Below are 24037 nucleotides of genomic sequence, written 5' to 3'. Positions count from 1 at the left end.
AAGGCTCAACTACAACAGGACAGTGCACACAGCCCACACAGGGGAGCACCTAGAAGGCCCAGCTCAGGTGACTGGGGAGGCTGAGCCACTGGGCCCTACAGGACACCTACTACACAAAGCCACTCTACAAATTCCAGGAGACATAGCAGCTCTACCTAATACATAGAAACAAACACCAGGAAGCAGCCAAAATGCGGAGGCAAAGAAACATGTCACAAAGGAAAGAACAGAAGAAATCTCTAGAAGAGGAACTAAATGAAATAGATCCAAGCAAGCTAACAGATACAGAGTTCAGAATTATGGTTATAAGGATGCTCAAGCATATTAGTAAGACTATTATCAAAACAAGTGAGACCATCGATGACATAATAAAGTACCAATTTGAAATGAAGGCTGCACTAACTGAAATGAAGAATAATTTACATGGAATCAACAGTAGAGTAGAGGATGCTGAGAATCAAATCAGGAATTTGGGACATGAGGAAACAAAAAACACCCAACCAGAAGAGCAAAAAGGAAAAAGAATCCAGAAATAAGAAGATAGTGTAAGGAGTCTCTGGGACAACTTCAAGCAGCCCATTCGTATAATTGGGGTGCCAGATGCAGAAGAAAGAGAGCAAGAAATTGAAAACCTATTTGAAAAAATAATTACAGAAAACTTCCCCTATCTGTGGAGAGAAATCGACTTACAAGTCCAGGAAGCACAGAGGGTCCCAAACAAGAGGAACCCAAAGAGGCCCACAGAAGGACACATCATAATTAAAATGCTAAAGGTTAAAGACAAAGAGAGAATCTTAAAAGCAGCAAGAGAAAAGCAGTTAGTTACCTTCAAGGGATCCCCCATACGACTGTCAGCTGATTTCTCAACAGAAACCTTGCAGGCCAGAAGGGATTGGCAAGAAATATTCAAAGTGATGAAAAACAAGAACTTACAACCAAGATTGCTCTACTCAGCAAAGCTATCATTTAGAATTGAAGGTCAGATAAAGAGCTTCACAGATAAGAAAAAGCTAAAGGAGTTCGTCACCACCAAACCAGCACTACAGGAAATGTTGAAGGGCCTTCTTTAAGAAGAAGTTAATGAGCAAAGGAACCTGACAAATGAAATAGATACAAAGACACTGATGCATGCAACAATCATATTTCAGAGGAAAGAGGGAAGGGGGGTGGAGGGTGGGAACAGATTAACCAAAGAAATTATAGGCATATATGTATAACCCATGGACACAGTCAATAACAGGTGAACACCTGGGGAGGGGGTGGGAGTGAAGTGGAGGGGATCAATAGGGGGGGAAATGGGACACCTGTAATACTTTCAACAATAAAGATAAATTAAAAATAAAAAGATGAAAGAATTGCTGAGAGGTTAAAAGAAAAGAAGCAAATGAGGAAATAAAAGGGAAATAGTTATTAACTCTGGGGAAAGCTAAAGGTTACAAATTAAATCAATTTCCTCTTAGTGCACCATGTGACTTGGCTGTGGATAAACTTACATAGTCATAATAAAACATATGCCGAATTTTTTTCCTTTAACAAAAAATTATGATAGATCTCTATTGGGAAAATTGGGGATGGAAAGTTTGTGTACATGTGTGTCATGATGAGGGAAAATGGGGGCCTGAGAAGGGCACTAAATTCTCAGTTTCCCTAGTAAGAAGTTAACAGGAAATACTTAAGCCTTAAATTATTAAGAAATAGCTATAGCACATAGCTATTTAGAAATACGGAGGCCAGTACTAGAAGAAACAGCTGAAAGGATATGAAGTCGTTTTTCCGGGGAGTTGGAATCAGAGGTGAGGACACTTGTGGGAGGAGGGTATTGCTTATTTTCTTTTAAGCCTTGTAGTACCATTTGACTTTTTTACCCAAATACATTGATTAGCTTAATAAAATTAAAATTGTAATAAAACTAACCCAATATTAAAATTTTAAAAATAATAATAAATCAAAAGGAGATGATTTTTTTGGGAAGGGTGTGGAATATATTCTTCGTTCCAAACAAGTTTTGTAAATAAATAGATTTTAGGAGCATAACCCATTCATAAGGATGGGACTTTCTACATTCCACACTCAATAATGATGTGTGAACTGCCTTAGGAGATTCTAGGTACAACCTGGCTTCCCCCACTTTCTGGGAGTGGACAGCATTGCAAAGCACCAGCCTTAACAAAGTTAGTGGGTCTAGGTGCATCGAATTCAGTTTTTCCTAGAAATAAACATGGGAATAAAGTTTTGAAACGTCATGGGCCTCTTTTTGATCTGACAGTGAGCTGGGAAAGGGGCTGGTGATGGCTTTTGAAGGGGAGAGCTTTCCCTAGATTAAGCACTCAGGATGCCATGGGAAGTAAAGTAAATCAGCAATAGAGTCAGCTTAATGGCACTTGGCCAACTTTTGGAATTCTTCAGTCAAGCTTTAGATTTCTGGGGACAAGAGGAAGCTCTTAGTCTACCAGGTTCAGCCTTGGGTTTGGATTGGGTCACAGGTGCTCTCCACTTGTCCAGCAAAATCGCCCCAACTGCTAGAACTGGAAAAGCAGCCAGGGCTGAGCTGGGAGCATGTCTCATTGCTGTGCGAGGCCATGGTTCCCCAGGAACCAATTATTAGCCTTTGGCATCAAGCACCCTCTGGCCAGTGAAAGTCCCAACATACCACCTGGTTCAGGTGGCTGCCCTTAGAAGAAAGGGGAGGAAGAGATACTCCCGGTGCCAGTGAGCAGAGCTCTGGCAATGTGGGGATATACTCCTTCCCTTCCACCTTTACAAGAAAGGAAGTTCGGAGTGTTTGCTCTTTGGCACGTCTCCTCATCTTAGAGTCTCTGGGCCCATTTGTGTCAGTAGAAACAGTTCTCTGCTTGTTCTGTCACAGAGAGGACTGGACTGGACCTTTGCCAAAATCTCCAGTGACAGCCCATGTCACATAGAGCTTGAAAGTCAAGTACGGGCTTGCTGCTGGGGTGCCACGATTATAAGACATCTCCCTTAGGCATGCCTAGGTCCCAGGAGGAGGAGAAGCGCTCCTTATCTTAAGCCTGAAATGGAAAAACTGAGTTATAAAGTCACTTAGATAATGTATCTCTCCTTTGAGATGAGGTGCCTTTACAAAAAGAATTTCCACAGGACTTCTTAGACTATTAGATGGATAAAAATTCCATATACAATATGTCTTTTTCAGACTTGCATTGTATAGGACAATAGTGCTTGGGTTGGATATAAATGTTAACTAAAAAAATTACAACTATTCTTCTGGATGATTTTCTGCTATTAGAGACCCCCCCCCCCTTTCCTCCTAAGTCCTATCTCCACTAGAATATAAGGTCCTTGAAGTCAAGGATCATGTGACACATTTCTTTCTATCTCAGTTCCTAGCCCATGGTAGGTACTCAATATATGTTCTGTATTGGTGACATTTACAAATACTTTCCTCTCTACATATAAATATTGAAGACAATCCATCATAAAAACCTGGGTTAGACTGGGTATATTAGGCTTTCTTCCTTTTGTTTATCTGCAAATTCTAATTTTTTTTACAATTGGGAGTGGGGGAGAATCTCTGTCCTCAACAGCATTCTCTCCTCCTTGAGGGACAAGGGGCCACAAATGTGTTTGAATGTAATAATAATAAATAAAACAACCAAAGCTAAGTTTTATTGAGCACTTACTTTATGCCAGGAATGGCTTTAAGTTCTTTACATTGTCTTAGCTCATATGATTCTTCTAATCCCAGATGTCAACATTGTCTTAAGAAATGTCCTGGGCTCAAAAAGCTGCGCTATTTCCTGATTTTACGTAAGCAAGCAGATTGGCGTGCTTACTCTGTGAGTCCAGTCATAATGATGCAGCAACACATGCACATTCTTTTGAAAGACTTTAGGGGAATTGGAGTGCTTTCCCTCTATCATGAAATTGGGACTAGTGTGTGTCATAAGTAGAGGTACAATCAAACTAAAGAAATTCTTTCTTGTGATTAGAGATTTTGAAACTGAGCGTCAGCTGGGCCCCAAGTCACTGCTTCCTAGCATGGAGAGAACTTGCCACTAGATGAGAATGTGCCAAGCACCACCCTCACTGACTAATTCATCTCATGGCACACAGAGTGACCACACATGCACTTAAAGTGGCTCCATTGAAAGTGAAATACAACCTGTAACATACAGGTGTTTCAAGGTTGGCCTTTTAGCCCCAAGGACCGCCTCAGCAGGTGGGCAGTGGAAGCTAGTTCACCCCACCTGTGATTCTCTAGTGTCTCCAGGAAAGCAAATAGTGTAGGCAATGAAAGCAAAGAGAAATCAGCTCCAGCCCAGGGCCAACCCATCACCCCACCCAAACCAGAAGAACAGGAGCTTAATGCCATGGAATGTGCTGGGCTTCTTCCTCCCTACCAGCTACTAGCTAGACTCCTGGCTGTCGGAGGTGCTCCTGGAACTCAGGGCAAATGAAATTGGGAGAACAGGTCACACCGCACTGCCAGAAACTGGAGCAGTCCCTGCAAGGACAGCAGAACCTATTGCTTTAAGGAAAATAACAATCATGGAGACTATTAGTGATGAAAGCAATTCCACCTGTTTTGTTTAGATTGGCCTACTACCATTCTGGAATGTTTCTACCCTCTGGCCCAGAGTGAAGAGTAGGCACCACAGAGGGGATGGTGGGAGTGGTTAATGTTGGCAGGAAGGAGAATTTTGGAGCTGGGAAGTCCTAAGACCTTCTACTTCCCAAGAGGCACAGAGAAATTCAGACTTACCTAAGATCACACAGCATAGTCAATATTAGAATCTGGATCTCTGGATTTGCAGTTCAACGTGCTTTCACTTGGGACAGGACTTTTTTTTTCTTTTTAAATAAAACAATGTAACATTTCAGAAAATTTGGAAATGTTCGCAAAAGAATATCACCAATAATCACAACTTTCCAATAATTATTAGCATTTTTGTATTTTTTCTTCAAACATGTCTTTATCTCATGTTTAACATAACCATAATTACCGACCATAAGTGTTCCTGTTTTTAAAACAAAAGAAAAAGTGTTTTCTCATTTGCAATTTAAGTACATTTTTTGTGTTCATTCTTATTTATTTATTGAATGCCTACATGTATCAGGTACTTTTCTAAATAAATCAGTGTCCCTGTCCCACAAAACTAACATTCTAGTGGGGTAGACATAAAACACATAAATAAACAAGTAATGTACAATACCTCCCCCCACAATGTGGATAATTGCTCCTGAACAAAGGCCCTTATGGGGAGAAAATTCATTTTCTTATAGGCCGAAAATGTCATCAAATATTTAATGCAAAAAAGAAAAGATAAGCAATAAAGAGTAAAGATGTGGATGAAAATGATGCACAAGATGAGTACTTCCAACAGTACTTTAAAAGAAGAAACTTGGGCAACCTGCATGTTTTCCAAGACTGCAAAGATGACACATGGGCACTTACAGTGAACGTGCCCCATGGCTTCCTAGCCCAAGAAATCCAAATTCAGCTTCTAAATGTGAATACTGCCTCGTAAGCTGAAGTGGAGGTATTAAATAAAACTGATTAAGTCTATTTCTTACAACCCCCCCCCCCCCAACACAGTTTTATATAGGGTAGGACTGAGCAGCAGGAAGTTATAAGTGGTAGGGAGAAAAACACCAAAGTATATAATACTACATATATCTATATCTATGTGATTTGTGTTATATATACGTCTCTATAGCTATAACAAAAGTAAAATATACATCAAGAAGACAGGGAACAATGGAGGTAGAGATGGGGTGAGGGGGGTTACAGCTAATACAAGATACAAGGAAGGAAGGTCAGACTGGTCAGAGGTGACATTTCAGCACAGCTATGAATGATATGAGTGAACCATGGGACACTCTAGGGAAAGCATCTGTCATGAGAACAGTATGTGCAAAGGCCCTGTGGCAGAGCTTGCTAGCTGTGCTCAAAGAATGGCAAGGAGCCTGGTGTGAGGGAGCCCAATGAGAAAGGGCAAAGTGGTAGGAGCCCATGTTGGTCAGGTAGCCAGGTGCTAGGTTAGGGAGGCTTGTTGGCCACGCTCAAAACCTGAGCGCTTTGGAATCCAGTGGAAGATTTTGAGCAGAGTGATACAATCAGATTCATATCTGAAAAACAGACTATGGGTCAGGGAGATAAATTAGGAGAACATCATGGAATTCAACTGAAAGTAGGAAATAGCTTCGGTCAGGGGTACAATGGTGCAGAGACAAGCAGTTATATAGTATTTTAATTGTATTTTGAATATAAAGCCAACAGGATCTTCTTTGAATTGAATGTGATACATCAGAGCAAAAGAGGAATCAATACTATTAATAACAGCAACAACTAACAGAAACCTAATGCATGCTCTGTGCCAGGCCCCATTTCTATGCTCTACTTAGAACAATAATAACATTGAATGTACTTCTAGTGCCTTCCCTGTGCCAGATTCTAAATGCTTTAACACATTCACTCACATCTTCACAACAGTCCCATAGGGCGGGCACTTTTATCTCCATTTTTGGATGAGAAAACTGAGGCAGAGAGAGGTTTGAAGGTTTGTGTAAGGTTAACCCAGACAGGAAATCGCAGAGCTGAACTTTGACACCAGGTATTCTGGTTGCAGAGTCGAGATTCATAACCACTGTGCACAAGGCCTCTTGTGATTACAAGATTTTGACCCAAACAGCTGGGTAGGTGATGGTGCCATCGGCTGAGACAGGAAAATCTGGGGCACAGCAGCGGGTTTGGGGGCATGGATATCAACAGGTTGGGGCTTGGCCATGCGAAATTTGAGATGCCTATTAGACCTCCAAGTGGAGATGTTATGTGGCCCTGGGCGGATGTAAAGAGCCTGGAGTTCAGGGCTGGAGAGGGCGATGGGATTGATCAGCCTATACTGTAAGTGGGATTTAAGGCTAAGAGTCTGGACGAGATCAGCTACGGTGTGAGCGCTGGAGAGGCCTAGACCCTGAGGCCCGCCAGCACTTAGAGTTCAGGAAGGGAAGGCAGCTCCCGCAAAGGACCCTGGGAAGGAGCCGGTGTGAGGCAGGAGCCAAACCAGGAGAATGGGCTGGAAGCCAAGATTTTCAAGGAGAGAACCATCTACTTTGTGAAATGCTGCTGAGAAGCCAAGTGAAGCAAGGACGTGTCAGTCCTCATGGCGCTGAGTTTAACTGATGCACACAGCTCCTGCAGGTGGAGGAGGCCTTTTATTATTTACTCTCGCGTTTTCAGTTCCCTCGCAGATAGCTCGCCAAGTGGAGGAATCAAGCTCACTTGACTTCAAGTTACGCTGTTAATTTGAATTCAAATTAAATGACTTTTGGGTATCAGGTATGGTACGAGGCACCAGAGACGTAGGGGTAAGCGAATCCCTGATTGTTTGCTCTTGAGAGTGGACCAGGCAAGAAGGGGGAAAAAGGGGGGGGGGGAGGAAGCGGAAGGGAAAGAAGACGTTGATGACACTGACACCCGACGGCTGCCTGATGAACTTAGTCTGAACACTCCATAGAAAAGCCCCAAACAGTGACGAGTCACTTAATCTTGGGCTTAGGCTCTGAGAAATGTGCGGTGAGGTGATTCTGCCGTTGTGTGGGCACCACAGAGAGAACTGAGACAAACCTAGACGGTGTGGCCCCTACACGTGCACCGAGGCTCACGGCCTAGCCCAGTGCGCGAAGCCTGCGAACCCGCACAGCGTGCTGCCGGGCCGGACACTCCGGACCCCTGTAACACGGCTGTGAGCACTTGTCTAAAATATGCAAACATAGAAAAGGGACAGTGAAAACACAGTGAAAAGAGAAAAGCAGTTCACCTGTGTAGGGCGCGCACCACGAGTGGAGCTCGCAGGCCTGGAGGTTGCTCTGGGTGAGTGAGCGGTGAGTGAACGTGCGGGCCAGCACATTACTGTGCGTTACTGTGCACCTCATAAACACTACGCTTAGGCCACGCTAAATTTATCAAAAATATTTTTCTTTCTTCAATAAATGAACCTTAGCTTACTGTAACTTTTTTACTTTATAAACGGTTTCGTTTTTCGACTCTTGTAATAACACTTAGCTGAACACAAACACCTCGCACAGCTGTACAAAAATGCTTCTTTACGTCTCCGCTCTGTGTCCGTCACGGTGAGCAATGCACTCGCTACAGGGTTATGATCCCGGCCACGACATAACTCGGTGATGTAAGTGTTTCAGCTCTAGTACAAGATGACAGGATCATCGCTGTATGTGCTGTCCGTTGTTGACCAAAATGTCGTTATGCGTCAGATGACTGTAGCTGACGCACCCCCTACCCAACGATCCCCTCAAGTATGAGGGGGAAATAAAGGCTTTTTCAGACATGCTGGCTCTTCAAAGAATTACCTCCTAGGGACTCTCTCTCAGGAAGCCACTGGATGGTATGTGCAGCCAAGACAAAGGGGCAAGACGATCTCATGTTTATTATCTGAAACACGAGATTCAGATAATAAGCGACCATTGATAAAGACCTGGAAAATCCTCAGAGTGTGATAAGCGGTGATCCCAGGCCAAGAACCCGGCGGCCTGCGGCCCAGGGAGCAAACAGTCCGCAGCGACTGCCTGGTGCGGGGAGACCTACTGAGTGGGCATTTGCACTCTTGAGGAAAAGTCTGGGAAAGCGACGAATGGGGGGGGGGATGCAGACAGTCTTCTTATTTTGAGTATGTAGAATTCCCTTAGTCCCCAGGTTTCAGTACAGAAGCTTGACCACCGATGTGCCCAGTGTCCTCTGTCCAGAGTCCCTCTGGTGTAACCTCTTCTGTGAGCGAAGCTTCAGGCTTCTGCTGGGGGGGGGTGGAGGGGAGGGGGGCAGTTGCTCAGCTGCATGGGGTAGGTGAGGGGATGAGGTAACATTTCCTCATATACAGATTTTCAACCAATTTCCTTTTCTGCCCCCTCCCACCACCTTCCCCACATCAAGGACTGCTGCTGCCTCCAATTCCTGACCCCTTCTGGGCTTCTAAGGCATCAGTCAGCCTCCTTTTGGGCCTCCCATGCTGCTAGCTTAACGTTCAGCTTTCTCTGTTTTTTTAAAGTAAGTTTCTACTTATTCATCTACTTTTCAGCTTCCAAAATTGTATCCCTGTTTTTTTTTTACTCTCTTTATCTTTTATGGTTGATGCTGTTTTTATTCCACTACAGTCATTTTAGTGAGGTTTAAGATGGAACAAAAGGTAAATATATGTTCAATCTGCCATGCTCTGTAAAAAGCAGTTTTTAAAAAATTGTATGATGTTTGTTTGGTTTAACAAATAATTATAATGTGAACAATCATTAACCAAAACTCAAAGAAACAAAACATTGCTAGCACCCTAAGAACCCTTCAGGTGTCCTGATCACAACGAGGTCTCTAAGTTTCATATTTCAGAAATTTTCAGGACATTCTCAATACCAGCGAGCATTATAAAGTAGGATCAGTACAGTAGCAGGTTTAGCATTTTCTTTAGGCGATAAATAGTGCTGGGTTCTTTGGTTTATAAAGATGAACAAGCACAGTCCCCTTTCCCAAGGAGCTTATCTCCTTTTCACAGGAGATAATTAAATGACAGACTTTTTGTTTGCTTGTTTAATTTATTTTTATTTTATTTTATTTTTTCCAACACCATTTATCCCCTCTATACCCTCTTTCACCTCCCCCGCCCGCCCAAAATCACCACACTTGTCCATGGCCATGAGTTCTCTTTTTTGCTCAATCCCTCCATCCCCTCACCCTTCATCCCCCCACCAGAGCTGTCTGCCTGCTTTCTATCTATGAGTCTAAATGACAGGCTTTAAAAATATATATATATATCTTTATTGATTTCAGAGAGAGGAAAGGAGAGGGAGAGAGAGAGAGAGAAACATCAATGATGAGAGAGTCATTGATTGAGCCCGCAACCCGGGCATGTGCCCTGACTGGGAATTGAACCCCGATCCCCTGGATCCTAGTTGGATGCTCAACTGCTGAGCCACGCCCAGCCAGGCTAAATGACAGACTTTTAACAGAGAAGACACCTTTCCCAGTGTCTAGCCAGCTCACCACCTTCCTATGTGGGGAACTGGTCTGCCTTCCCCAACCTCAGAGTGAATCTGTGCAGCCCCAGTGGGAACCCTGCCATTTTGGCCACAGCCGACTGAATTAGAGGTCCAGGGACATGGGACCCAAATTTCACCAGATTTCCTCTCCAAGGGATTTGAATTAAAATTCAAAGATGCTAATCGTTCTCTGCTGCCCACTGAATTGAGGGCATATAAGCACTGGCTTGGACATTTCTGACCATGTGCCTGTGTCAATGCAGAGAAAACCCTCTGGAGAGAGAAAGAGAGAAAACCAAGCAGGCATGTAGAGTGCCTTTCCAGTTTCTGCTTCTGGGCTCATGGGATCCATGGGCTATTCCTGCCTTGATTAAAGTGACTATAACACTGTACCGCCATGAAGGCCAAAAAATTAATATTAACATGCAAAGGGGGCTCAAAGCAAGAGACAGGGTTTATGTATCTGGTTGTAGAACAGGTGGAATTAGGAATAGTGAACTATTACATGAAAAATGTTGACAATGGAGTACGCCACAAATGATGGGTAAGATTCTATCAGGAGGAGATGGGGTGAGAGCATTTATAAGTGAAAGGAAACACACAGGGGAGAGAAAAATTGGCAACCTTGTTCCTAGATGAGTGGGAGAGTTATGTCTCCTTGTGAAAACTCAGGAGCTCCTTGAGCAGTTCCTATCCTTGCATGAGCTATGACACATTCTAGGTCCTTTCCCTACTTGAAAATAATTACCAGCAGTGTCACTTCATTCTCATCAGCCTCCCTCTAGCTACTTTGCTATTAACAACAACCAAAAAAAGGGCATCTAGAAAAACTCCTGTATTTCTACAGAAAAAGCTACTCCATAAAGATGTGAAGTAATTAATGATGCAATGCTGTGACCTCCAGTATAAATTTCATTCTTGTTTCCTTGTTCCAGGACAAGTGGTAGTTAAATACTTCCCAGCAGTGTGAGGTGAGTTATAGGAAATTCAAACATAATTTCACTCCAGGGAAACCTGTTTGGCTCTGTTGGCCCTTTTTTCAACATTTATATCCCTGGCCTTCAGATGTATCAGGCCACCCATTTTCAGGACCACCAATTACTTTTCTGGGAAAAGAGATACTTTGACAATTTTATAATCACACCAAAGGTGGTACTTAAGAAAAAAGTGTGTAAAATAACTTTTGTGGTTTAAACAGCCATTTTTCATAAACTATGCTTCTAAAACTTGAATGAACTACATCCAGTAATAAGGAATTGCACAAATAGGCATATTTTATATTTTTATATCTTTATAAGTACATTGGCTAGTGAGAGGAGTAAAACTGAACTCAGTAGGGAAGTTTCGGAGAGAAACAAAAAGGGGAGAATTTGTACCTCATAGCGAATATTATTTACCTTACTTAGGGAAAGATCTAGTTTTTATGCAAAAATAACTTTTAGGCAACAGCCCAATGAAGTTAGAAATTTGAAGGAAGCTCATGTAACTCTCTTAACTGTTGTCCTGTTCACAATTTTAAGTATTATTTATTACCAAACCAATCTTTATCATAGCCTTATATTTAGAACTCCTGTGAGCTCAAAATCCTGTCTTTTTTTTCACTGAGGGTCTGACAAAGATATTCTCGTTATAACAGATGTCATTGCAACACTTTCTATATCATGAAGAGATTTCATATGCTAGTCTTAAAATGGCATCATCTATATGACAAAACAACTGGGATAGTGCCCTGTACATGATCTTAATGAGCTTTGACTTTACTCCACTCTGTCTGCTAAGTGTGCTCTTAAAGTCCATGCAAACGCATTTAAAAAAGCAGATCGCATTTCAAAACACACTTGAGAAATGCTTTCTTCAAGGGCTATGAGCAGCCGAGTAAGGACTTGCCCACTGTGGCCAGGTACCACACTGGCTGCTCGGTGCCCTGACACTTCACGTGTAGCTCCTGTCTGCTTCTCTGTGGCCCTAGTTCCTTGAAGAGAAAACAGCATTTGAAAAAACACAAGGAGAAACTGGAGACTATCAACTTTACACAGAGATGGGCAAAAGTCGGAACTAGTCATTGTTGCAATCAATCTGTGTTTTTAAATCTGAGAATTCAGTGTGTCAGCAAAGGATGATCTACAGGGAAATAGTAAAACTCTTAGAAAATCGGTCTCTGAGAAAGAAGTCTGGTGAAAATTGTGCTTAAGTTGGATGTGGCAGAGACAGCTGGTTGTCCCCTGTACTCACACTTCCCTTCGTCCTTAGAAATAGAACACCCCGTTTTCAGTTGGGCACATGGCCCCTTGGCACAAAGTCTTTCTCAGCCTCCCTTGCAACTAGATGTCCCAGATGACTAAGTTCTATCTGATGGGCTATAAGTGGGACGGTCACATAAAATGATGGGAAATGTCCTTAAAGGGTATGGACATATATCCTGAGTACTGACATATGCATCCTTATGTTCATTGCAGTATTATTTACAATACCCAAAATGTGGAAGCAACCTAAGTGTTCATCGTAGACAAAGGAATAAAGAAGATGTGGTATATGGTAGAATATTACTTGGGCCATTAAAAAGAATGAAATCTTGCCCTTTGGGACAACATGGATGGACCTAGCGGCTATTGTGCTAAGTGAAAAAAGTCAGACAGAGAACGACAAATACCATACATTTCACTTACATGTGGAATTTAAAGAACAAAATAAACGACCAAAGAAAACAGAAACAATCTCGTAGATCCAGAGAACAAAGTGACAGTTGCCAGATGGGAGGGGGGGTTGAGGGGTTGGGTGAAAAAGATGAAGAGATTAAGAAATACGATTGGAAGTTACAAAATAGTCATGGGCATATAAAGTACAGCAAAAGGTGTACAGTCAGTGATATTGTAATAGCTTAGTATGGTGGCAAGTAAGTGCTTAGAAGTATCAAGTGGACCACTTTGTAAGTTACATAAATGTCTAACCACTATGGTGTACACCTGAAACTAATATAATATTGAATGTCATCTGTAATTGAAAAAAATTTAAAAAAAGAAAGAAAAATATCTACAAATTTTGAATAAAAAAGATTACTACCTAAGGTTTCTAAGCTGAATCTCCTCCTCATGTGTGAAAACAATAAATAACCTCATATATTCCACGGCTCAGAAAATAGAAAATTCATGTATTCTTTTTGAAAACATTATTTGAATATATATGTCAGACATTTGAAAGATCTGAAAGTAGACCAGGGTATAGTTCATGGCATAGTTCATGGCATTATATGAATGTTATAAATCAAGGAAAAATAACTAGGGAAAACAGGCCATTTTGAATAGTACTTCCAAGACTCCCATCAGCCCCATTCTCAATACATTGGAAAGCGGCTAAGCAGTTATACAAGGCCAGCACTTATAGTTCCAAGGGCTATTTGTATCTAATCTCATTTAAACCTCTATAACTCTATAAGAAAAGAATTATTACCCCCATATTAGACATGGGAAAGTAAACCTCAGAAGTGCTTGCCCAAGATACCGTGCCTAGTGGATAGCAGTCAGAAAGTCAGGTTTCAGAGTCTAGTTTAACCTCAAGTCATTCTGCCTCTCATTTGACTACAAAGATATATTGGCCATTAGCTGCCTGAGATTCTGTTCTTAACTTTAAATGTCTAAGGAAATAACATTTTTCACATCTAAAGTTATTGACTTTAAAGAAAGTTCCCAGAAAATTGATTCAATTACCAGAAGAGTTTTTGAGCTGGATTCCTCTGTGTTATGCTTACAGGCTCTTCCCTCTCTCCCTCTCTCTCTCAAATCCATGCATTACTTGTATTTAAATTCCATTTCCTTCTTTATTTCCTTGTGAAAATGTTATGCAAATAAGGCCAGGTTACAAGAAATAAAAGGCTTTATTCTCGTACTGGGCTGGGCTAAACGCATTCTGAGGATTGTTTACCAAGACCAACTGATAAATTATACAGATGTATGAAAATGGACAAGGATGGCCTGAAATAGACCTATGCCTGGGCACAGCTGGCTGGACGGTCTATTTTATTTTATTTTTTAAATTTTAAGTTGTTTTTTTTTTTTAAATATATCTTTATTGATTTCAGAGAGGGGAAGAGAGAGGGAGAGAGAGAGATAGAAACATCAATGATGAGAGAGTCATTGATGGACCCGGAAACCCGGGCATGTACCCTGACTGGGAATCAAACCCCAATCGCCTGGATCCTAGGTCGACACTCAATCGCTGAGCCACGCCGGCCAGGCTGGACGGTCTATTTTAGAAGAAAAACCTGAGAATCACATTGCTTCACAAGCGCGACTCATGCGTTATTAGTAATATTTCAGGGTGAGGCACTTAAAATATACCCTGAGTACCGCCCCAGGAAATGATCTTGTCTTCCTCATGCTTTCAAGTGTTTTCACTTACGTGTACATATTTATGACTACATTGAACACGTATCTACATTGGGGCTCTACGAGTATAGCACGTGAGAACAAATTCTGAATCAGGCCTGGATGACACATCGCCGTCTCCACCGTTTCCTTGGGCAAGCGACCGAATCTTTCGAAACCAGTTTTGTCGCTTGAAAAACGGAGATGCTCCCTCTCTCAAGGGTCCTAATATATGGTGAGGGGAGAAGATAGGACTTTGGGGGGTGGGCGCGCAGAGCAATACCCAGGCCTTGTAACACAGGAACCCACCCCTGAAACCTGTATGTTCGCATGAACCATTGCCACCCCAATACATTTCATTTCAAAAGGGTACTAGTAAGAATTACACTCGTTGATGTACAAGGTGTCAGGCACGTTGCATGTCACACGGTAAGGCTCATTCAATGGCAGCTATCATTTCTGTGCAGACTGTTGGGCATCAGAAATATTTGTTGAATGACCGTCTCCTCGACAACCGCTTCCCGGCCACCTGGGCTCACTGCCACCCGGTCGCCCCGCAATGGATCAAATAAGGCGACGTAAAAACCCTAGGCGTGATCTCCTCCTCAGGACCCGGACTTTTGAACTGGAAAGCTCCAGGTTAAGGCGTGACCGCTGCCCTTCGACCCGCAGTCCCGCAACAGCCTCCTGCTGCGGTGAGCGGCGCACCTGCCCGCGCGCCGCTGGTCGGCTTCGCGCCGAGCGCCCCCGCGCTGTCGTCGGGGGGCGGCCGGAGGCGCCGGGACTCCCCTGCCCCGGCGTCCGGGGCCCTGGGAGCCGGGGCACCGCGGCCGGCCCCGGGCGGGCTCCGCGGGCGGCGGCGGGCGCGCGTCCCTCCCCCCGCTCGGGGCGGGCGGGGCGGACACCTGGGGCCGCCTCCAAGCCCGCGGGGCGCCACGCCCGCCACGCCCGCGGCGCGGGGAATAAGAAGTGAGCGCCAGGCGGCCGGGGCGCTGCACCCGCTCCCGCCGCGCTCCTCGGTTGGAGCCGCCCGCTCGCGCGCAGGGGCCCCGGCGACGGCGACCGCGCGGCCATGGACGCGCCGCGCGGGATCGGCACCTTCGTGGTGTGGGACTACGTGGTGTTCGCCGCGATGCTGCTCATCTCGGCCGCCATCGGCATCTATTACGCCTGCACCGGGGACAAACAGCAGACCTCCAAGGACTTCCTGATGGGCGGCCGCAGAATGACCGCCGTGCCCGTGGCGCTGTCCCTCACCGCCAGCTTCATGTCCGCCGTCACTGTCCTGGGCACCCCCACCGAGGTCTACCGCTTTGGGGCCATATTCAGCTTCTTCGGCATCACCTACCTGCTCGTGGTGGTCATCAGCGCGGAGGTCTTCCTGCCCGTGTTCTACAAGCTGGGCATCACCAGCACCTACGAGGTAGGGCGCGCGCCCCGCGCACGGCGCGCCCTCGGCTCCCGAGGGTCCGGCCGCTCGCCGCCCCCGAGCGCTCTGCCGGCGGGTCCGCCTCCTCCGCCGCCCCCTCTAGGGAAGGGGTGCCCGCACGGGAGGAGGAGTCCTTGGGGCTTGCTCCGGGGACCTCAGTGAGGACGACGCTTCCTGGGAAACGGAGCGACCCGGGCTCGTGCCCCCTAAGGCCCCTTTCTGCTTCCACATCTTTGATTCCCAGTCAAGAATTTAGGTTTTTAAACTTTTTATCTTGGGGGAGGGCAAGTCGTTCCAGGCTCAGCTTCTCCTCCTGGCTGCGAAGGCCCTTGTCCCAGGTCCTGGGGCGCCGCTCACTTGCCCCAGGACAGCTGGGGAGACGTTTGTAGCCTTAACCCCCCCCCCCCCCAGGCGTTTTCCAAAGAGAGGCAGGCGCTCCGGCGGGTAAGGCGCTGTCTCTCCTGTCCCAGTACCTGGGTTGGTGACCAGATTCCACCTCTCACCAGCTGCGTGGCTTTGGGTGACTTGCTTAACCTTTCCGCGCCCATTTCTTCATCTCAAAATGAAAATAATAATGCCGCCCACCTCGCCCAGACGTTGGGGGGATTAAGTGGGATGATGCAACTGTAGCATTTAAAATAGTGTCTGGTCCGGGGGAAGCACTGCGTAAATGCTGGCGGTAAGTATCCGCGCGGTGCTGGTGCTGGCGCTGCTGGCGGTGGTGGCGGCAGAGGTGGTTATCTTGGGATCGCTGGGAAAACCTGGCTTGTGAGGTTCTCGGACAGCTGTACCTTCTCTCTCGAGGGAAAGGCGCGTAAGGAAAACCACCTCTCCTAGTGCGCAGGTCCCCTGGTTGTAGGTTTTCTCAAGTCGTCCGCAGGAAAAGGCCTTGCAAAGGTGGCGAATGTTTGGTTTAGTTTAAAGAACTGCTCAGGGAACCAGTGGGGTCCAGTTCCGGGCCCTCGGGGTCTCTAGCCCGGGAGCCACATACGCAAACCTGCAGATGCTTCCTCTCTAATGGGCCATTATCCGGAGGGCTGAGGCTCATCTCAGCGGCTGCCTCTGTCCTGGAACTTGCAGAGTCTTTGCTCCAATCCAGAGTCACTGGAAGGTGGTTTCCCAGTAAGGCTGGTTCAGCTGGTGCTCCGGATAGGGCCCTTATGGCTCAATTTGTGTTGGTGACAAACTGCGTGGGTTCCAGTGATGTCATCCAGGGCAGGGCACACCTGGGACAGCGTTGCTTTCCTCCGGGCGTTGTGTTTGGGAGCATTCATTCATCACCCTAGAAGTGAGCAGGGTGCAATTTCTGTTTTGCTCAAAGGTAGCAAACTGGCTGCCCCAGGCCAAACTCAGTCTTCAGTCATGGTCTTTTCTTTTTTCTTTTCTTTTTTAACTTTATGGAGTTTTGGAAAAAAAAAAAAAATTAATTTAGCATTTAACGATGGTGGAAGTCAAATAAAATTCCAGATTCTGGCTTCTTTTGAAAACCCAAAAAGACTCGTGACGCTGAGCCCACATCCCCTGTGGCCCCAGGAACTCCAGTTTACAGCCGTTGCTGTCACTCCCTGTTTCTCTGTGGAGGTCTCCTCGTCGCATCTGCACGGCAACTTCCGTGAGCTAGAGAAATCTTTATCTGCGTCTATGTCTTTATCAAAAATGCGAAAGGGAAAATGGACAGGGGTGAAGGGAGCTATTGTTTCGGGGGAGCTGTGGGAGGACATACGGCTTAGTGGCCGTGAGGAACGTTCTAACACATGGCTATAGGAACGCCTGGCCAGTGCCACTCACCCCGCCCCCTCATGGGCCCTGCAGGCGTTGGAGCCTGTGAGCTCTGACCTGTGGCTAACCAGCCCCAGCTCTCAGGAGTCTGAGGAATCCAGCAAGAGGACTTCGGTTTTCACGGGGAACGCAGCTCTCAGGGCCACTGACCCGTGCGAAGCAGGGCGCAGCGTTAACTGGGCCAGAACCCGGTTTCCCACGTGCCCGAGCGGAGGCCGTTAGCAGGGTGCCAGCCCAAACCGGCAAAACAGCGCGCCAATGTTTATTGGGCCCTGGCTGCATGTTTTACATACGTTCTCAAACTCAGTTCTCAGAACCAGTCCTTTATTAGGGAGGCCCTAGGAGAGCCCCACTTTGCAGACAAAGAGGCTCAGAATAAATTAAGCTGCATAAGAGAGCGTGAAGCAAAGCGGGCACTTGCCTAGAGGCTGAGCGGTGGGGCGTATTGGCCGCTTCTGAAGGCTCTGCTGAGTTTCCCGGAGGAGTATTTTGTTTTATGGTGAGAGATGGGGCCACCCATGCAGAATAAGTCCAGCATTGGGTGATACTGGCATTCTCGCTCAGGTATGAAGTCTCTCCCTATTTACAGTCTCTGAGTGAAAACCGGCCGTCCAGAAGAATTTTTGTCATCTATTTATCGCTGCCTTCAAAGTGTAGTCCCGATAGGAGTTTAGCAAGGTCCAGACTCACAGATAACAAGTAAAAGGCAGGAATGCAATTTCATTCATCACTTCTCCGGTCCTTTCTGGAGCCAGCGGAATCTGTGTGTTTGAACTGAATTGTCCAGACTTTAAAAATATTATTCAGTAGAAGCTTTAGTGTTCCTAAATCGTTCAGAGTTCTGAGGACTGCCACAGATCATGGGTGACTATGGGCACCTACTATTTGTCACTAGTTTTGTCTGGGAATCCTAGAGCTATTCCCTGAACCTAGTGCTCAGTGACTTGAGTTTCTGGAAGGTCTTCAGGTATTTCTCTAGCAGCCCAGTAACCACTGATGGCTGAGATAATGATAGACTTCTTGGTTCTATCTTGAGTCAGTCTTGTGTGAGTTTAGATCTATAGGTCTGTCTGGATCCAACTGATCTTGGGGGAAAAAATAACTTGGTTGAACTAAGTTATTTGGTTCAGTTTCACTACATACATTCTTACCTTCATCACATTTTTCTCTTCAGTTTTCTTTAGTTTCCAGCAATTTAGATTCATGCACCTAGAAAAGGCAAAGACTTCTCTGTCTACTCATGTACATTCATTTTTAATAGTTTTACTAAAACAATTCTGAAGAGCTAACACTGCCCTTCCACGCTTGCTTCTTGAGTATTCTAAAAAGTCCTCTAAATTATCCTTGGATGATTTTGACATGTAATTCATTGAGATTCAAATTCTCAGGGCCTATGGATTTGAATACCAGCTTCTTCATGTCTTACTTCTGAATGAACAGTTTACAACATTTCCCCACCCCCTTACATCATATGGTAGTCTCCAAAACCCTGAGAAGCATGAGGGGAAAGAATTATTTCTAAGAGCTCATTTTCAAGAGGAGGGAACATGAGATTTTGAGTGACTGCCCCAAGCTTGTGGTGTCAGGAGTAAAGCTGGGACAAAGGCAGGAACTCTTCCTCTAATGTGCTACACTGTACACATAGATTTTACCCATTAGTTGTTTTTGGAGGTCCTACTATGTGCCAGTGCCACCCACTCACTCTGTAGGAGTTTTAGACAATGGTCAGTTTGTTTACTTGTTTATTTCAAATAATATAGTGGTTACATGAACAGATCTTGGCATCAGATGGTCCTAGATTTGCGTCGTGGCTCTGACAATTATTAGGTTGCAACATTGTGGTTCTCTCTGAGCCCATGTTCTCATGTGCATATACTTGGTACCTGCTCATTTATAAATGTTAGCTGTGATTATGGAGCAAAAATACCCCACCCACCCCCCGTTCATTACCTAATGTCAATTTTTTATTTCCTCTTTTTTCCCCTGCTATATGAAAAGACTATTGTCCATCTTAAAATTCTCTTTACATGTAATAATAATAATAAAGTTAGAGAATGTCTTGGACACTAGCTTCATTCCAGCTGTGAGATTCTAGGATTCTAACTCCGCCACACATTCTGACCTATAATGTAGGAGATGAGCAGACTATATTATGAGATATAACAGATGTCGAGGAGAGTTGGAAGCATGGCAAGGCTGTAGGCTCTGAACAGGAATTGACTTGGGCTGATTTAAGTTAAAAAAAATTATTGGAAGACTATGAGAGTAGCTCATATAACAGAAGGAAAAGCTGAACAGACTAAAGACAGAAGCCAGGGCGCCTCTTAGACCACCCACTCAGAAGCAGTCTGCTTCTGCTCCAGTCATTTTCTGTCTCTATATCTTGCCCCCAAGATGCAAATACCCAGAGAAGAGAAGCTGATTGGCTGAGCTGAGGTCATGTCACCACTTTTTGGTGGGAAGAGGCGGGGCACCTTGATGGACAATTCCATCGCAACTGCCTGCAGTGGGAAAGGGTCTACTCCCTAAGTGAATCCAGGGGAATGTATGGAGTAGATACCAAGAGCAACACTTTGCTCGTTCTAGTAATGCAGAAAATAATTCCATTTACATGACCTTCTGGGGGCAGGGTTTGACTACAAAAGAGCAACACGAGGGGTGAGGGAACTGTTCCGTAGGTGTTAAAACTCACTGAACTGTACTCTAAGTAGAGTCAACTTTGCTGTGTGTAAGTAAAAATAACAGTCAAATAGAAAAAGAGAATACAAATTAATTACGAAGTTTAAATTTCTAACTCCTTTACTTCTTAAGCTGCTGTTTAAAAAAAAGTACCCAGAGGTTTTACATATTAACCATTTTTCCTTTTCTTGGAAACAGTATTTAGAACTTCGATTTAACAAATATGTTCGTCTTTGTGGAACAATCGTCTACATTATTCAGACGGTGAGTAGCTCTCCGTTAGTCTGTTTTACCTTTTGTCATCTAAAATGTTTCTAATCAAGGCATCTGGGCCAAGCTTTTTTGGTGAACACATGAGAGATAAAAAAGAGATGCCGAAAACAGGAGGAAACAAAAAAGGCAAAACGCTCGTCGCTACACAGCATCATCCCTCAAGATCACCAGACAGTGTTTTAACAAATGCATTTCCTCCTGGGAAAACAGAATGATTTCAGTGAATGTTAAATATCATATTGATCAAGCACGGTTTTGTGTTTTAGAAGAATATGCTTTTCCTCCCAACCAAAGTGACAGTAAGGGCACGGCTCAGATGACATAGAGTTCTGAAAGAGCTGTAGTAGCTGAGAACAGGAATTGTAACAAAGGGGAAACACCTTGTATGTGTCATAGTATTTTTGCAACATGTTAAAAAAATAGGTTTGAAAAAATTAATTGAGGCAGGAAGACATTAGGAAATAATTTTTTTTGAAAGCATACTTAAAAAATGAATCTGTTCTTTCCTTTAAAAATGGAACCTGAGACCCAACTGAAGCAATCACTGAGGGTAAAACAATAGAACCATATACTCTGGAGGTGTTTTTAAAGGCAAGCACACAACCCAGTCATTCAGGAATGTGCAGGTACAGATTCACTGATTGACATAATAGGAAGCAAAGCTTTGCCAGCAGCCTAGATGAAGGGCCAGACAATGCTTCCTGCCCTTCACCCAGGCCGCCGGAGGCCTGTCACAGTCATTGTCACGGGATTTATGTATATCTTCTCTTGGCAGCTAGGTGCTTTAGGGATGGGCTTGATAATGGAAACCTAGGAAGAAGTTTTTATTCTCATCTTTACTTACAACGCCGTTTCTCCAATCAACAGCTACCTAAGCATTTGCCTCAGCCCGGCAGAGTGCCTTTGTAAATTATTTGACTAGACACCTTCTCATATCTTTCTGAATTATATAATTTAAATTGTATCAGTCCTTAACACTTGCAGTGTAGAAGGAAGGAGCCCTTTGGGGTCTGGTAGACATTCTGACACAGAGCTGAGGCTGGTAGCTTGGGTTTGCTAACAATTCAGACCCTCTTTGGATCATTGTTGGAAATACCAACAGAAATGAAAAGTGGGGGCTAGTGTTAAAAAGTGGGCTGTGGTCACATTTTCAGATCTTCAACTTGGACAGGATAATGACTGGAAAGCTAGTTCATTCTTTCTAAAAGAGGGGAGCTTTAGCATTTCCCATTCGAAGGACTCACTTCTAATACTGTGTTCTTTCCATAATATGTTTATATAGAGTAATCATAGAATTAACTTCTATGTGCTATATTTGAAAGGTGAGTTGCAGGCCTGGCCGGTGTTGCTCAGTGGTTAGAGCATTGGCCCTCACACCAAAGGATCATGGTCAAGGGCACGTACCTCGGTTTCGGGTTCCTTCCTCGCCCCTGGTGGGGGCACATGCTGGAGGCAGCCAGTCAATGTCTCTCTCTCACATCGATGTTTCTCTCTCTCCTTCCTTCCCTTCCACTCTCTCTGAAAAGCAACGGAAAAAATATTTATGAAATGTATGAATGAAGAAAATAAATAATATAAAAAGGGTGGAATGCAGTTATGGTTGGCTTTCAGGAGTTTTTAGGGCAAATTTACACTTTTGTTTAATTAATGGGCATGCAAACTTTTGCAAACCAGTTTCTAAAATTTTCACTGTTTTCCTAATTAATTATGCAGTGATTAACAATAGTTTGAAGGCAGATGACTGAGGGACCATCCGCTTTTAAATTTGTATTATTTCCTTTGAATTGTTTTAGATCTAGGAAAATTGGTTTCTAGCTTGAGTTGATGGATCAGTGACTATCTCTACACATGAAGAGTCCCTGTTTTTTAAAAATGTTTTTATTGATTTTGAGAGAGTGAGAGAGAGAGGTGGGGGAGAGATTGATATGCGAGAGAAACATCTATCAGTTGCCTCCCACACCTGGGATCAGGCTGAAACCTGGGCCTGGGCCCTGACCGGGAATTGAACCGGCAACCTTTCAGTGCATGGGACGGTACTCAGCCAACTGAGCCACCCCAGCCAGGGCAAGAGTCCCTCTGACCGTACCACAGATGGAAAAGGAGAGTCAACCTTACTTAAATAACATTTTTAAAGTTATAAACACATTTTATTAAGTATGTTGAAAGTGCTGTTTTAATTCATGATTGAATTTGTAGAAAAATAGTGGTATTTCATTTTGTAATTCATTGAATTTATCTGGTCTGCTTTTTCCCCCCTAGGTGCTGTATACTGGAATTGTTATTTATGCCCCTGCCCTGGCTTTGAATCAAGGTACATTTTAGAGTGACCAATTATGTCAATTTGGGGCTTCTTTTTTAATAGACCTGATTCTCTGGGGGGATGGAGGAATGCTTCCAGTAACCTGTATCAGCTTGAGGTGGGGAAGGTGAGTTCAGTGTCTACACTAGCAGTTTCTTTGGGTTCCTGGATCCATAGCTTCAAAAGGTCTGTGCATTAGTAGGACAGACTTCACTGAGCAAGTGAGTCCCTGGGACACGCCAAACAGCTGTCCCCCATCCCTTCAGAATGAGCGTCCCCTATAGTCTAAATCGTGAACGGCTGCACATCCTCCCTGTGGCTACAACCTCCAGCCCATCTCCAAGAGGCTGTTTTCCTGTGTTCTTTGGCTCAGTTACTTTGTAAAATGTGGCAAGGAGAGAAGCTTTTCTTCTCACTTCCAATGTGGTCCAAAATGCAAAATATATAGATCTGTGTGATATGAAATATCAGACTGCTCCTAGTGACCAAAGGACAGATGGCTATAGAGTCCTTATAAACAAATATATGAAGGTTGTGATGATCAACAGCTTATTATACTCTCTAGATTTGGGCAGATAATAGCAGTGAAACGGATAGTTCATTGAGGCCTATGTTCATTTTCGTCATATTCTCAGAAGGCTTCAGGGAAACTCCACATTCTTTGGATTCTTATCAATCAGAAGGGAGTTTGTCTCTGAAACTTCCTTGTAAAATGGACAAATGGACTCAGTGATGGGAAAATGTGGCGCAATCCCTGGAGTCAATATAAAATGAAAAGTAACCTTGCGAACTCCACACTCATAATGTTTTAAATTTCATGACAGGTAGAAATTGGTTATCACTGAGTTATCACCCAAGTTTATGAAGTACAACAGTATCATTACAAAGAGGAATTCCATTACATCATGTGCTCCTGACTTTCGATTGTTAGGCATGTTCCGTGGCGATAGTGCCAACATCGTAAATGAATCATTTCACGTCTGAGCTATTAAACTTCATAGGTTATGTATTGGCTTAAGTGTTATGAAGATGTTGGCTTTAGGGTTTTAAAGTGCAGTTCTAGGAAAAAGAGAGCCATGCCTTCAACATGTAAAGAAACCAAGGACTCTGTTCTTATCCGTTTATTGAGCAACTCCCTTGGGATAAATGAGAACCTGAGGGACCGTTTGGCCACCTGAATATCAGTTGTGTGTTTCA

The 24037-nt window shown here is 44.2% G+C and overlaps 1 protein-coding gene across 1 annotated transcript in view; it reads left to right on the top strand.

Moving 5' to 3' along the window:
* Positions 1–15453: 15453 nt before the first annotated feature.
* SLC5A8 (solute carrier family 5 member 8) overlaps positions 15454–24037 on the top strand; it is a gene marked incomplete at its 5' end in the record, with an annotated part of 39814 nt that continues 31230 nt past the window's right edge. Inside the window, 3 exons of the mRNA XM_081128143.1 lie at positions 15454–15804; positions 20467–20532; positions 22801–22852. Of these exons, the coding sequence (XP_080984269.1) occupies positions 15454–15804; positions 20467–20532; positions 22801–22852 (469 nt within the window). The remainder of the gene's footprint in view (positions 15805–20466; positions 20533–22800; positions 22853–24037) is intronic.

Source organism: Miniopterus schreibersii (assembly GCF_964146895.1).
Source record: "Miniopterus schreibersii genome assembly, chromosome: 2".
In the NCBI taxonomy this organism is placed as follows: Eukaryota; Metazoa; Chordata; class Mammalia; order Chiroptera; family Miniopteridae; genus Miniopterus; species Miniopterus schreibersii.
The sequence above is the reverse complement of the archived record's forward strand: the minus strand, read 5'-3'. Positions and strand labels throughout refer to the sequence as shown.